Below are 13,543 nucleotides of genomic sequence, written 5' to 3' on the forward strand. Positions count from 1 at the left end.
AGTCCCCATACCATAGAGGACTCCAGCTGGCGGGTCGCTCATGCTGCTGTCCTGTCCCTCACTAGAGTTCGGACACTATGTTGGGATCTTTGCTAGGCATAAGGGTGCAAGCCTCTGAGGAAGCTTCATGTCTAGGTTCTCAAATTCAAATATCTACAGGTGGCAGCTATAGGAAGTGAATGAGCAAGAAGGTTCAGGGAAAATAAACAAATAGGTCCAGGGAACGAACAGGAGTGCACATGCTCTAATGAGGAAGATGGTGATGCAGCTCCAGCTCATCGATGCCATGCAGGACTTAGGGTCAGCAATTGCCAGATCTTCCAATTTTTTAAAAGACATTGGAAATCCAGATTTTTTGAAAAGTGAAACATTTTGATTTTTAAGTATTGGCCACTAATTCACAAACTGTAATACATGCATGAGCCAAACAGAACACATCTGCAGGCCACCAAGTTGCAAACTCTCCTTTTAAATAACATCCTGTAAAGGACAGACATTTTTCTGCCCATAGAGACAAACATTCTCTACTTAGACAATTAACCTGCAATGTTCAGTTTGGGGGCACAAAAGAGGTTTTTCCAGGCTTTCTTCAGCCCAAAGGGGACAGTTTGAAGTCCCATTTGATCTGTACCAGTTATTTACATCAGGAACAAAACCTTCCCAAAATCAAAGGTTTTTTAAAATTATTGTGCTTGTTCTTTTTGTTTTTATAAAATCAGTTAGTTATAACTAAGTAGACAACATGTAACAAAGGCTATGTGAACCTTCAAGCCTCATGTCCACAACTACAGCTGAATTCCATTTGTATGGTGCCTGGACTCAAAGAACCAAATGAATACATGTCTTAACTCAGATCTAGATCAAGTTTAAGTCAATACAATTAAACTATAAAATACACTGGAAACTTTTCTGGCTAGGATTTTTAAAAAGTATGGCTCCGTTCTTAGAGAGGCAAAGCTGAACAACGCCACTATCTATAAATCTTGTCCAAAGAGCAGAAGCATAATAAAAAGCGCCTCTGTACTAGAGATGGCAGCATAATCCTAGTAAAATCTGAACTAAGCTGCTGAAAGGATACAGGCTATCAAACTCATTTACACACACCTTCTTCCCCTCCAAAAATTTAAGGTGGTATATCCAACTATAAAATAAGCTGTAAATTAAAAGACAGGATGGTTGTCCAAAGAGGAGTCATTTATCACACTCAGATAAAGTAGCTGCAGCTGCTTTCTGAAGCCATACAATGCTTGTGTTGTAATATGGCCAAAGAATGAGCTAAGAGTTCTATCTGGCATCAGATAGAGAAGAGAATAAACTATGAAATAACACTCTGAAGGAACTATTACAATCTTAATACAATGTCTACTAAGGTCTCTTCTGTATGTCAGGATTATTAATGTTACCCACCAAAACCAGAGACATCTGTTGAGGTGGGGTGCTGAACGATTAGGTGGTAGAGTAAAAGCTTACTTATCACTTATTTTTGAGTTGTGTGATAACTGAGGGAACCCAAACAACACATTAGTTTACTCTATGAAAATTGCTGAGAGACACAGACCTTTATGGATTTCCCTTTAAGTATAAACTAAAAGAAATAGACTCTCCCCAAAGTTATGCCTCTTTTAAAGAGTTATCATTAAGAAATAAAATAATATCAGTATGTACAATTACAAAAATGGAACCAGTCTGTTATTTGAAATCCTTACCATTTTTTATCTGAACACAACTGTGACATCTTCGGGCTGCAGGAAAACCTGCCAAACACATAAATACAGAAATTCCGTTATTCACAGAAAGACTGGGAATAATGGTGATCTGACACAGCAAAAGACATACTATGAATAACTTGCTTAAAACAATCCCTTTGTTGCATTAAAGCAAACATTGACTAGTCCTTCCAATCCTGCCTTATTTCACACAAGAATAAAGCCATCATAAGCTTCATCATAATGATATAATGTCAAGGTGTCAGGAAAACAAAGTGAGGTGGCAGTGGGCAGGGGTTACTAGTGGTTTTCCCAAGTCTTTTTACCCACAAAGAGACAGGTAGATCTTGATTTAAGTGCCTACTTTTATCCTACCCAGATTTCCCCTCTTCCACAGAATTCACCAATCCCCATTAAAAGTCTATGCTCATGGGCTTCCCTGGTGGTGCAGTGGTTAAGAATCTGCCTGCCAATGCAGGGGACACGGGTTCAAGCCCTGGTCTGGGAAGATCCTATATGCCAAGGAGCAACTAAGCCTGTGTGCCACAACTACTGAGCCTGCGCTCTAGAACCCGCGAGCCACAACTACTGAGCCCATGTGCCTAGAGCCTGTGCTCCGCAACAAGAGAAGCCACTGCAATGAGAAGCCCGCACATGGCAACGAAGAGTAGCTCCCGCTTGCTGCAACTAGAGAAAGCCTGCGCCCAGCAACGAAGACCCAATGCAGCCAAAAATAAATAAATAAATATTTTTTAAATGAAATTAAAAAAAAGTCTCTGCTCAGTTGCTGAGGAAGAATAATAATTGGGCTAAGGAAGACAAGTAATTTCTCTTCTTTTTTTTTTTGGCCATGCTGCACGGCATGCAGGATCCTAGTTCCCAGACCACGGATCGAACCCGTGTCCCCTGCCATGGAAGCTTGGAGTCTTATTAACCACTGGATCGCCAGGGAAGTCCCACAAGTAATTTCTAATACCAATTCAACAGATATTTTTCTTCTCATATAATACAATAAAATTACTTTTTCTCTTTCAGAACAAGTAAAACTATAAAATACATTTATTAAAGATAAATGAATCAATATTTTAAATTTACCTATTTTTTCATGGGGTTTTGTTGCAATTTCCTCCCATGCATTCGTTTCAAGGTTATATGCATGAATCTTGGAGAGAGAAAAAAAAGAGGATACACAAAAAATTTTAGCTAGCCTGAAAACTGGATTTTTCGTAACAGCCTGTACAAACACATATTCTTGGTTGAAAAGCCTTCTTTTCCTTTGCTAGTCTCTGATCTTTCCTAATTCTAATATAAGGCAAAACATTAAATGAAGCAATTGAATATTAAGCAACTACATAATTTTATTATTTTTAAATCATAGAAAAGAATGAAGAAAAACGTTGGAATTCTGCAACTTGCACATTTTCTACAATGAACATGTATCATTTTTATAACAGAAAAAAGCAAGTGTCAGTAAGAAAACATGGAACTGTAGTTTTGACAAAACTTGAAAAAGACCATTAAGGTTCCAAATCAGGAGCTCTGAGGCCTACAGATTTCCCCTGGGACATATGGATTTAGAAATGCCACAGAGACGGATGAATAAAAGCCCTTCAGAACTCAGCTTTCTAAAGTTAGTGATGTGCAGTCCTAAACATGCCTGTTCTTTTTAGATACACAGCACTGACAATGAGAGGGATGTGACATTCTGAGAATCCTGGTTCCAAATCTAATTAGTTTTTCTATTTAAGCTACTATATCTTTCTTTTAATGTCTTTTCTCATCTAGCATAAAGGAATAATTCTAGTAAGTATTTTCAGTGTGTGATTATGCAACTGTCAACCGGAAAGCCTATCAGGGGCACAGAGTTCAACCTTATATTATAAAGAGCATCTAACACAAAATAGGTGTTGATGAAGAAAGTGCTTGAAAATTACAATATCTACAGTAACAGAATTGTTACTTATTATGCTTGGTATAACACATGTGTCTCCCTAGTCTTCTTCTTCTCTCTCTCTTTTTAAATATACCTTGTTTAAGGAATAAGCTGTCCAAGAAGTACCACCTCCCAAGATGTAAATCCTCTGCCCATCATGTGCAATTTCATGTCTGTACCTGAAAATATACAATAAAATACATTTATAATTATGGGAAAATGATCTACCTAAGATTTGGCTGCAAGACTTTTTATTGCATCATTATTTATAATAATAAATTATTGGAAATAACCCGTGTTTAATAATAGTGAATTGGTTAAATAAATTATACAATATATAAAAAATGGATTAGCATGCAACCAATAAGAATGTAGGAACAGAGGATGGTTAATATACTGAGAACTTCTTTTCATGTCATTAACTGAAAAAAAAAATCAGTTATATAAGAGCAGATAGGCTATAATCCTACTAAGAATTTACAGATATACAAATATGCAAAGAAAATGACTATAAGGATACATGCCAAATGTTAACCCTGGTTATCCCTGAGTTTAGATTTGCTTTTTATTTTCTTCATTTTGCTTATTGGTAATTTTCTAGATTTTCTATCATCTTTTTGTGATAACTTTGTATAAGTGGGGAAATTACTACAGTTTTAAAAAGTGATCTGCCTACATTTAATTAGAAAGCTTAGACTATGGGTTCAAATTAAGACACTTATTTAACAGATACAAAAATATCAGAAAAATTATGCTACATAAAACTGTGAATATAATGTGAAACACCCACCAGAACTTTTATCCAAGCAGTCTGACTAAAAGCTGAAACAAGTTATAATATGTCCATAAAATGATTCAAAGAAGGCAACCATGTGAAAATGCTTTGAAAACAACCTATTTCCTCCTTTCCCTGGAGACCCTGGTGCTGATAAAATAAATTACATCAAAATTGCTCCCCATACCAAGCCATCTCCCAAGTCCTCTCATGGTAGTTCTGCAATAATCAGCCCACTAAGATACTACAATAGAAAGAAGTCTTCCTTGGCACCCATATGTCATTTTTTTAAAGGCAACAAAGACATAATAGTCTAAACAGTGAATAAAAAATTATTTACTGTCTTTGCTTTTAAACTATAGGGCCAAAAAACCTCTTTAAGTTTTCCAGTGAGTTTAATTCTAAGAAGAGGCAACTGCTATTAGGAAAAAAAAACAAGTGAAAGACCTACAACTGATACTAGAAGGCAACTAAAGAGAATCATGTGATGTTTGAGTGTTTAACAGAGCACTTAAAATAAAGGACCTTCCCTTCCTTTCTTCCATCCATCCAACCAACACTCACTGAGTACCACTATGGGCAAGGCACTGTGTTCTTACTGGGGATACGACTGTAAGCAAATGGGCCAAAGAATCCTAATATGCAAGTTAAGAAGGGAAATCAAAAAGTAACTAGAATGTAATTATTTTTCCTGTAATATGAAATTTAGTTACAATTGTTACCATTGGTTTCACTATTTTCCTAATGCAGGAAAACAGAAGTACAAGAGGAAATAACAGGAAAAAAATTCTTTAATTCAGAGGGAGATATCATTCCCTCACCAGAAGACCCTTCTTTAATGCTGAACTGGGATCTAACAACCAGTTAGCTATTTTAACCAGGCCAAAGGATCTTCTTCAAACCATACTGCCAATATTCTGAAAAAAAGTAAAATCTTAGCAAGAAAGAATAAATATGCTTTAATCCTAGAGTCTCACCTCTCTTCTGGTAGATCACAGGATAGGTTGTTTGGTTTCAGTTGTGTCCACTCTCTGGTATTGAGATCTAATTTGTGCAGGTCTGTGCTGTAAATATAGCCAGTTGTCCCTCCAAAGACATAAAGGGAGCCATTGATGATAGCCATGGCCTGGATAATGAGGAAAGGTGAACGAGACTTCCTCGTTAACACTTGATTGAAGAATGTAACCTTATTAAATACCCCCAAATCAGGTTTTGTGAAATTTTCTTGTATTTTTTAACTTTCTAAAAATCAGACCCTTAAAAAGGACTAAAGATTTTAGAGAAACAGAAATTATTTTTAGAAAAATTAACTTTGCTCAACTGGAAAGAAAGTTCTATCTAGATAGGCAAAGGGCATCAGATGATCCTTATGGGTCCTAGCCAACCAAAGAATTTATAGATCATGGACATGAGCATTTCCACTGAAAGCTGCTTCACTTTCCAAGCAGTGTGAAGAAAAATGCCCTTAAGGAGAAGGAGCAAATATGAAAATAAGGCACCAGAATCCCTTAAGTAAGAAGTCTAGAGTTGGCAGTCCCCCAAACTTGACACTTTCTACCAGACTCTTCTCAATGTAAGTTTTGCTATTGTTATGGTAATTTCTTAGGGTTTAAATGCCTCCTGTGCTGGGATACGGTCATCCATTATGTGCCTCACACATAGTTCAGAAGCTATGTATCAGTACCAGTGCCAGCCAGCACTCGTTGAGAAAGAAGCCACAGCTTTGGTTGTTTTAAGCTTAGCCCATTACTCTCAAAGGGTCCCTGAAGTATGGTGAGTTGTTTTCCTACCTTTTTAGATATAACTTTTCAAACCTAAGGTTTGAAGCACTAGAACCTAACTGGAAACTAATTTCTATATAATCTGTGTTTTAGCTCAGATCTGTATAAAAGTCTCTTAACCAAGTACAGGGATCATCTACTCTATTACTTAGGTTAGAAAGCTCTTCAAAGCATCATAACACTCTAAAGACGACAGGACCTGGGCCATAAATAGCCAAATCTCTCATTGGGGGTGGGTGACGTCCTGACATTTATAGAAACCTCCATACAGGTCTAGATCATTGATCTTAATCAGAAACAAAGAGTAAGGGAAAAAAAAGGAAAGAAGGCAAGTAACCAGATTTACAAACTACAATTTCACATCAGAACTGAAAAATCAAATAGTAACCACAATGAATTTATTCTCCATTTTAAAAAATTGGTGGCAATATAAATATTCTGACATTGTTCCTGGAACTAGAAAATCTGAACAAATACATCCACAATGACTGGCCATAGATTGGTACCTGTCCATATATACGACTGGGTTTCTTCCCCCGACAGCTGAGTAAAGCCCATCTCTTATACTTCACGTTACAGACATGGACGTCATTGCCGTTGCTCTCACCAAATGGGATGCCTGTTCCTCCAAACACCAACAGGTTGTTTCCATGCAGCACAACTGGGAAAGGAGAAGCACAAATTTCATTTTCGTACTGGCTACCTGCAATGTGTTCCCACATTAACCCAGAAAATCTGAGAAACTCAAAAATGTCCACTTTAATGCTTTTAGAAGATAGCTCAAACCACTGACATATAACTACTACAAAGTTTTACAGAAAAAGATCTAATTCACACTATTTCACATAGCTCACTGTTTGATATGTGACATGTATTGTGAAATTCATGAAACACTGTATATAACAATACAGAATGATATGAACTACAATCCACCACTGCTGCTTAACACAGTTCAAGTACACAGTAAAGCAAAAGAAAATGAAGGATCATCACTGCCTTAGCAAAGACCCAGTGGGACTCAGGATGAAGGGATAAAAGGATCATTCGTTTTTTGCCAGGGGAATGATCTCTACATTTTAAATTATAGTTTCTGTCATCTTAATCCTCCACCAGATAAAAAGAACACGAATATCCTGCTGGTAACTTTCTGTTCCTGTCATCACACACACTTGTATATACTTTTTCCCTCTCTGATGGCAAATATTCTGAAAATACTGCTACTGTATTATTTCAATGACTTTTTTTTTAAACCAATTATTCAATTGATGTAGTGTAAGAGTCAACAGCATGAGCTCTGGTGCCCATGAGAGCTGGGTTTAAAGTCTCATGTGACCTCAGGAAAGTTATTTAATCTCTCTAAATTAATCTTCCCAACAACCCTATGAGGTAGGAACTATTATTATCTTTTCCATTTTTATAGATGATAAAATAGAAGTGGTGAGAGGTTTAAATAATTTGTTGAATGTTTCCTAAAAAGAACCTTGCCAAGCTAGGGTTCAATCCCAGGCAGTCTGGCTCCAGAGCCTGCACTCACAGCCACTGCCCTTCAGGCCTCTCTAAAGCCTCAGTTTCCTCATCTGTACAATGGCAATAATTCCAGTGTTGGCATCATAGAGATGTTGTGAGGATTAAACAGATACCACGTGTGAAGTACTTTGCTCAAGAGCTGTAAACCCCATTTGCTGATCTTCTACTACATTTTGCCTAGCATATATATAATACTTTATGTTGAACCCTCTGAGATATTATTAATTCCATTTTATAGGTAAGGAACTAGAAGCTAAAAATCAGGACTATCCAGCTCACAATTGATTCTGAATCACCATGCTATAGTATTGATACAGTATTATCACAGTAAGAGTATCCATTAACAAGGTTTAATCATATTACTATTATGATTTAGTATTATTAAACATTATTAACAAGGAAAACATGTGACACTGAGCCAGACCTCTCAGACATTTTCATAAAGTCAAAAGTTCAGAACTGCTGGCACTCACGTGACATAGATGCCAATTCTCGGGGCATGTAGCCATCTGTGCCCATCTGGTGCCATACTCCTGTAGCAAAATGGTACCTCCAAAGTTCCCTGAAGAGAGGATAGTCTTCATTATCTGGCCCTCCTGATTCATCATAATCTGGGTTATAACCTCCAAACACATATAGATTGGTATTATCTGCCACACAACGATGTCCGCTTCGTGCTGGTGGAGGTCTGTGGCCTAGGAGAGAAGAGGACAGTTTTCCACAGGTGACCCAGCAGATTAAAAGCACAAATAAAATTTGGCAACAAACATTTTCTCTTTAAAAGGAAATCAGGGCAAGTTTATAATGTGGATGTATTTTTTATTTACTTAGGTTATTTTATACAGTCACACAAACTACTTAGGATTTTAAGGAGCTAGTCTCCATTTCGACTTCATAGGATTATTTTCAGATTTTGATAACTGTAAAAAGATTTTTCCCAAGGGAGGCAAAATAGCACCATAAACTTGAGAAAATGGCTGGTAACTTGGAGTTTTCAAGAAAAGGAGGAAGGGTTTAATAATCCAAAAGCTAAAAGGACAGATTTTCTATTTTCTTAGAGGAGAAAAAAACACAGGCCAACGAAATTAAACTGAAAATATTAGAGAACTACATAAATATAATCACAAATGTGAATGAGTCATGTATAAATAAAAATACACATACATAAAACCTGTGATTTTTCCACAATATATAATTATACACTTAAAAAGAAAACTGGCTTTCAAAGAGTTATAGCATAAAAAGAAAACTGGCTTTCAAAGAGTTATAGCAAAGTCTAGAATTTAAATACCACTCCAGACATTATGGTAGTTAACAAAGAATATCCCTGTATTTATCTCAAAGAGCATCTTTCACCTATTAAGAGCTTTACTGAGAGAAGCTATTTCAGGGAATTTCCTGGTGGTCCAGTGGTTAGGACTTGGTGCTTCCAATGCTGGGGCCCTGGGTTCAATCCCTGGTCAGGGAACTAAAGATCCCACAAGCTGCACAGCCAAAAGAAAAGAAAAAAAAGCTATTTCTACAATTTGTATTTGTAAGCTTTCTGAAGTTTAAATTATGTCAACTAGTTTACTAAAAGTTACTTCAAGATTATTTTAGAGTAAAAAACCCCCAAATTTATATTACTTCTGTTATCCTTACAAATTTTACACCAGTCTACACAAACCCTTATATAGCTACAGAACCAAAGATGCTTAAATACACACTGGATGGAATAAGCTACTATCGTCGTCTGTTATCTTACAGATTTATCTACTTTCATATATTAGGAATAGATACTAGTATAATATTAATATTTATGACAATGCTGGACACCTAATAAACATTTGTTACATAAACATTTATTACCAGCCTAATATAGGCCTCACATATTTATATTTTAAAATCAAAATCCCACTTCCTACAGTATGTTTTTAAACAAGAACTGAAAAGAAATTGCACAGAGCTAGAAAAACTAAAAACCAGATGAACAAACCACGAATCACCCAATCACTCAAGTCCAACCTGTTGGTCCTGAGAATCTTTGATGGCTCCTTACTGCTCGAGCTTGAAGCCCTCAAACAGCAATTCAGAGCCTTTCCTGATCCCTCACACTCTTTGCCTGTTTAAGTCTGTCTCTCTGCTTAGAAAGCCGAGTCCTTCCCTTAGCTCTTGGCCTGGTCTACCTAGCCTTCAATGTCTGGAAATTCCCTGGTGGTCTAGTGGTTTGGATGCTGGGCTTTAACTGCCATGGCCTGGGTTCAGTCCCTGGTCGGGAAACTGAGATCCTGCAAGCTGCGCAGTGCGGCCAAGAAAAGAAAAAACCTACAGCCCTTACAATTCAGTACTATACCAACCCAAATAATGGACAGACATGGACAATTAATAAGATGATTACACCATAACTATGTAAATACATAATAAATATAATTTTAGGCAAACTATGATCACTTAGGAAATTTACTCACAAGCTGTGATTTACCTCAAGTGAACTCAATTTCTCTTTCTAAAAATCTTGAAACACAGAAAATGTGGTGTGGAAGAAAGAGCAATAACTTCTACAAATATCTAGACTTGAATCCAGGTTCTTTCTAACTGCTTCCTTGAGCAAGTCACTGACCCTCACTGAGTCTCAGCTTCTTCATTTGTATGAATGGATTATTATTCCTGTACTTTACAGATTTATTATACTTGCTATTATGTTAAAATGTTTATTGGTTAATAATATATGTATCTTCCCAGGAGGCTATAAGCTATTTGAGGGAAGAGGAATTATTTGCATTCACCTTTCTATTACCAAACCTAAGGCACACAGAAAACACTGAACAAATTTAATTTTTTTCTACTCATTTTGTTAATATTTATTTTTCTTCTCCAAATAATTATAAGTTTCTAAAGGGCAAAAATCATGTACAGCAATTAGCCTGTATCACCCACAACACCTAAAACAGAGATATATAACAGACACTAGAAGTTTCACTGATACTAACTTCAGGTCAAAGTTAACAGTAACAGGGATGATCAAAACAGTGTAGAGCTCTCAGGGGACTTTGATATTGTGCTTAAGAGAGATACAATTTTGGGGACAGGGGTTGGATTATGCAATGGTCTTCTCAAAACACAAATGTTTCTAAGAATTAGCAAGACAAATTTTAAGAAAAAAACTTAACAGTTGAGTTGCTATGGTCAACAGACAGGAACTCTAAGAATCTCTATAATGTCATTTGCTTTATTACCTGGAGCCAAAAGATACTTTTTGAAACTGCTTTTGGGCAAATATGAAAAGACATACGGTATATTCCAGGATATTCTCTAAATGACTGTACAACGGAAAAGACATTCCATTCTAAGTTTACTGCCAACTACTTTTGAGACAAATGTAACTCACATGGATTAAAGGTTGAGGAGTCAATGAAAGATGATTTTATATTTACCCACTCATTCATTCATTCATTAAGCCAAAAATATTACTGGACGCCTGCTACATACCAGGTACTGTACTAGTTGCTGAGGATACAATGGTAAGACCATTACTCTTTCTGTCCTCTGGAGCTTACAGTCTAGTCCTGTGCTGTCCAACACAGTGCTCACTAGCCACATATGATTCCTGAGCATCCGAGATAAGACTCGTTCAAACTGAGCTATGCTTTAAATGTAAAATACCCCCTGGATTTCAAACACTTAGTATCCAAAAATAAATGTAAGGTTACTAATTTTTATATCTGAATATAGGTTGAAATGACATTTTTGATCTCTTGAATCAAATAAAAATTAAGATTAATGTCACCTATTTTTTACTTTTTTCATGTGGCTACTAGAAAATTTAAAGTTTTGTGGCTCACGTAATATGTCTATCAAAAGCGCTTGTCTAGCTCAATTGCTGGCTTCTGTAAATAATGCCATTATCTATGCAAATTAAACTGCTGGGTAAAGAGCATCTGATCAACGTTTGATAAATATTAAACATCCTGTCAAGAAGTCTTATAGCTAGGAGTAAAGAGGTAACTATTCTTTCTCTTTAGTCAGTAACTAAAGATTTCTTTGTACATATTTATAGCCCAAGAGTGACTAACATATTACAAAGCCATATTTTATTTTGAACAAATCATGGGGATTTATCAGGGTTAATGTCATGGAGACTACACATTAATTTTCATTATGAAGAATATAGCATAAGCTCCTCAACCTTGACCAAAACTTAACTGGGTTTTAGATTCTTAAAGTAGTTCTCTGAATCTTGTCCCAAATTCTCCATGTGCAAACCCCACTTTCCTAAAAAGTACTTGCTACTAATAAAATCAGCCACAGAATTAGGTTACCTGATTGAGGAACTCCAATTAGAAAATGCAGAAGTCAAAAATTAAAACTGAACCTGTGCAGAGGTGAACTCAATACCCAGAAGGGAACATGCAGCTGAGGGAATGAATATGTACCTGTGGTAACTGAGCCATCTTTTTGCTTCAGTGTGCTCATCATGGCACAATGATGAGCACACTTGCCCTTTACCCCAGGAAGTAAGCCGGAGCTTACTGTAACCAGGGACATGGGCTTTAGTTTGCAGGCCAAAGGAAGAAAGAAGCTGTCAGAGATAAGGCAATGATGAGGTTGCGCCAATGTTATTACCGTTACAAATAATTTTGTAACAAAGCTTTCTTTACGCAGATTTATATGCAAATGTCTAAAAATTTCTGGAAACAGAATTTCTGGGGTCAAAGGAATATACATTTAAAACTGACACAGATAGGGGACTTCCCCGGTGGCGCAGTGGTTAAGAATCTGTCTGCCAATGCAGGGGACACGGGTTCGATCCCTGAAGATCCCACATGCCGCGGAGCAACTAAGCCTGTGCGCCACAACGACTGAGCCTGCGCTCTAGGGCCCACGTGCTGCAACTACTGAGCCCGCGCGCCTAGGGCCCGTGCTCCGCAACAAGAGAAGCCACCACAATGAGAAACCTGTGCACCACAACGAAGAGTAGCCCCCACTCACCACAACTAGAGAAAGCTCACGCGCAGCAATGAGGACCCAAGGCAGCCCCCCCGCAAAAAAATTGTTACAGATGTAATACTGTTATAGAGCCATATTGCTTTCCGAAAAGACTGCAACAATTTATACCCCCAGCAATAGTGTATGGTAGTACCTATTCCTTTATGCCCTCTTCAACCTTTTTAGTTTCTGCCAATCTGATGGGTGTCAGGTTACTTTGTATTTCCCTGATTTTTACTAGTTCACATGTTTATTGGCCCATTTGTATTTCTTCTTTGGGGAATTGCCTGACCATATCCCCTGTCCACTTTCCTATATATTGTGTTGTCTTCTCACAGATTTGTAGAAATTATTTATTTATTCTATTTCTTTCACCCAGCATGCCATTGGGCTTTTAATTTTGTTTATGGTACCTTTTACTATATGGAAGTTTCTGTGTAATTGAATCTCTCAATCTTTTCTTTTAAGGCTCCTGTGTAACAACAACAAAAGGCTCATTTGCTTTACATCTCATTTAGCTCTGTATCTTTATAAAATTACTATTCTTATTTATTTCTAACAATTTTTTAGTTTTGATTTTTAATATTCAGAACCTGAATACATTCAGAACATATTTTTGTGTATTTTATGAGGTAGGGCTCTAATATTTCCTGCAAAATGGATAGGCTATTGTCCCTAAACCCCTTATGGAAAGTCATCCCTTCTACACTGAACTGAAATGCCATCTTTATCGTATACTAAATTGACATGTTCTAGAGTAGAATTAGTAAAATCCCAATATCCAGGTCTAATCACCTTGGACACAAAATCTATTGCTCTTTAAGAATGCACACAATCAAGACATATCACACAATCT

At 36.8% G+C, this 13,543-nt stretch overlaps 1 protein-coding gene across 3 annotated transcripts in view; it reads right to left on the reverse strand.

Moving 5' to 3' along the window:
• KLHDC10 (kelch domain containing 10) overlaps positions 1-13,543 on the reverse strand; it is a 57,275-nt gene that overhangs the window by 6,748 nt on the left and 36,984 nt on the right. For all 3 annotated transcript variants that reach the window (XM_059074463.2, XM_059074461.2, XM_059074460.2), the window contains 6 exons: positions 8,196-8,417; positions 6,702-6,856; positions 5,392-5,540; positions 3,734-3,818; positions 2,802-2,868; positions 1,707-1,754 (listed from right to left, as the gene is read on the reverse strand). In XM_059074463.2, coding sequence (XP_058930446.1) covers positions 1,707-1,754; positions 2,802-2,868; positions 3,734-3,818; positions 5,392-5,540; positions 6,702-6,856; positions 8,196-8,417 — 726 coding nt within the window. The remainder of the gene's footprint in view (positions 1-1,706; positions 1,755-2,801; positions 2,869-3,733; positions 3,819-5,391; positions 5,541-6,701; positions 6,857-8,195; positions 8,418-13,543) is intronic.

Source organism: Kogia breviceps, chromosome 9 (genome assembly GCF_026419965.1).
Source record: "Kogia breviceps isolate mKogBre1 chromosome 9, mKogBre1 haplotype 1, whole genome shotgun sequence".
Lineage (NCBI taxonomy): Eukaryota > Metazoa > Chordata > Mammalia > Artiodactyla > Physeteridae > Kogia > Kogia breviceps.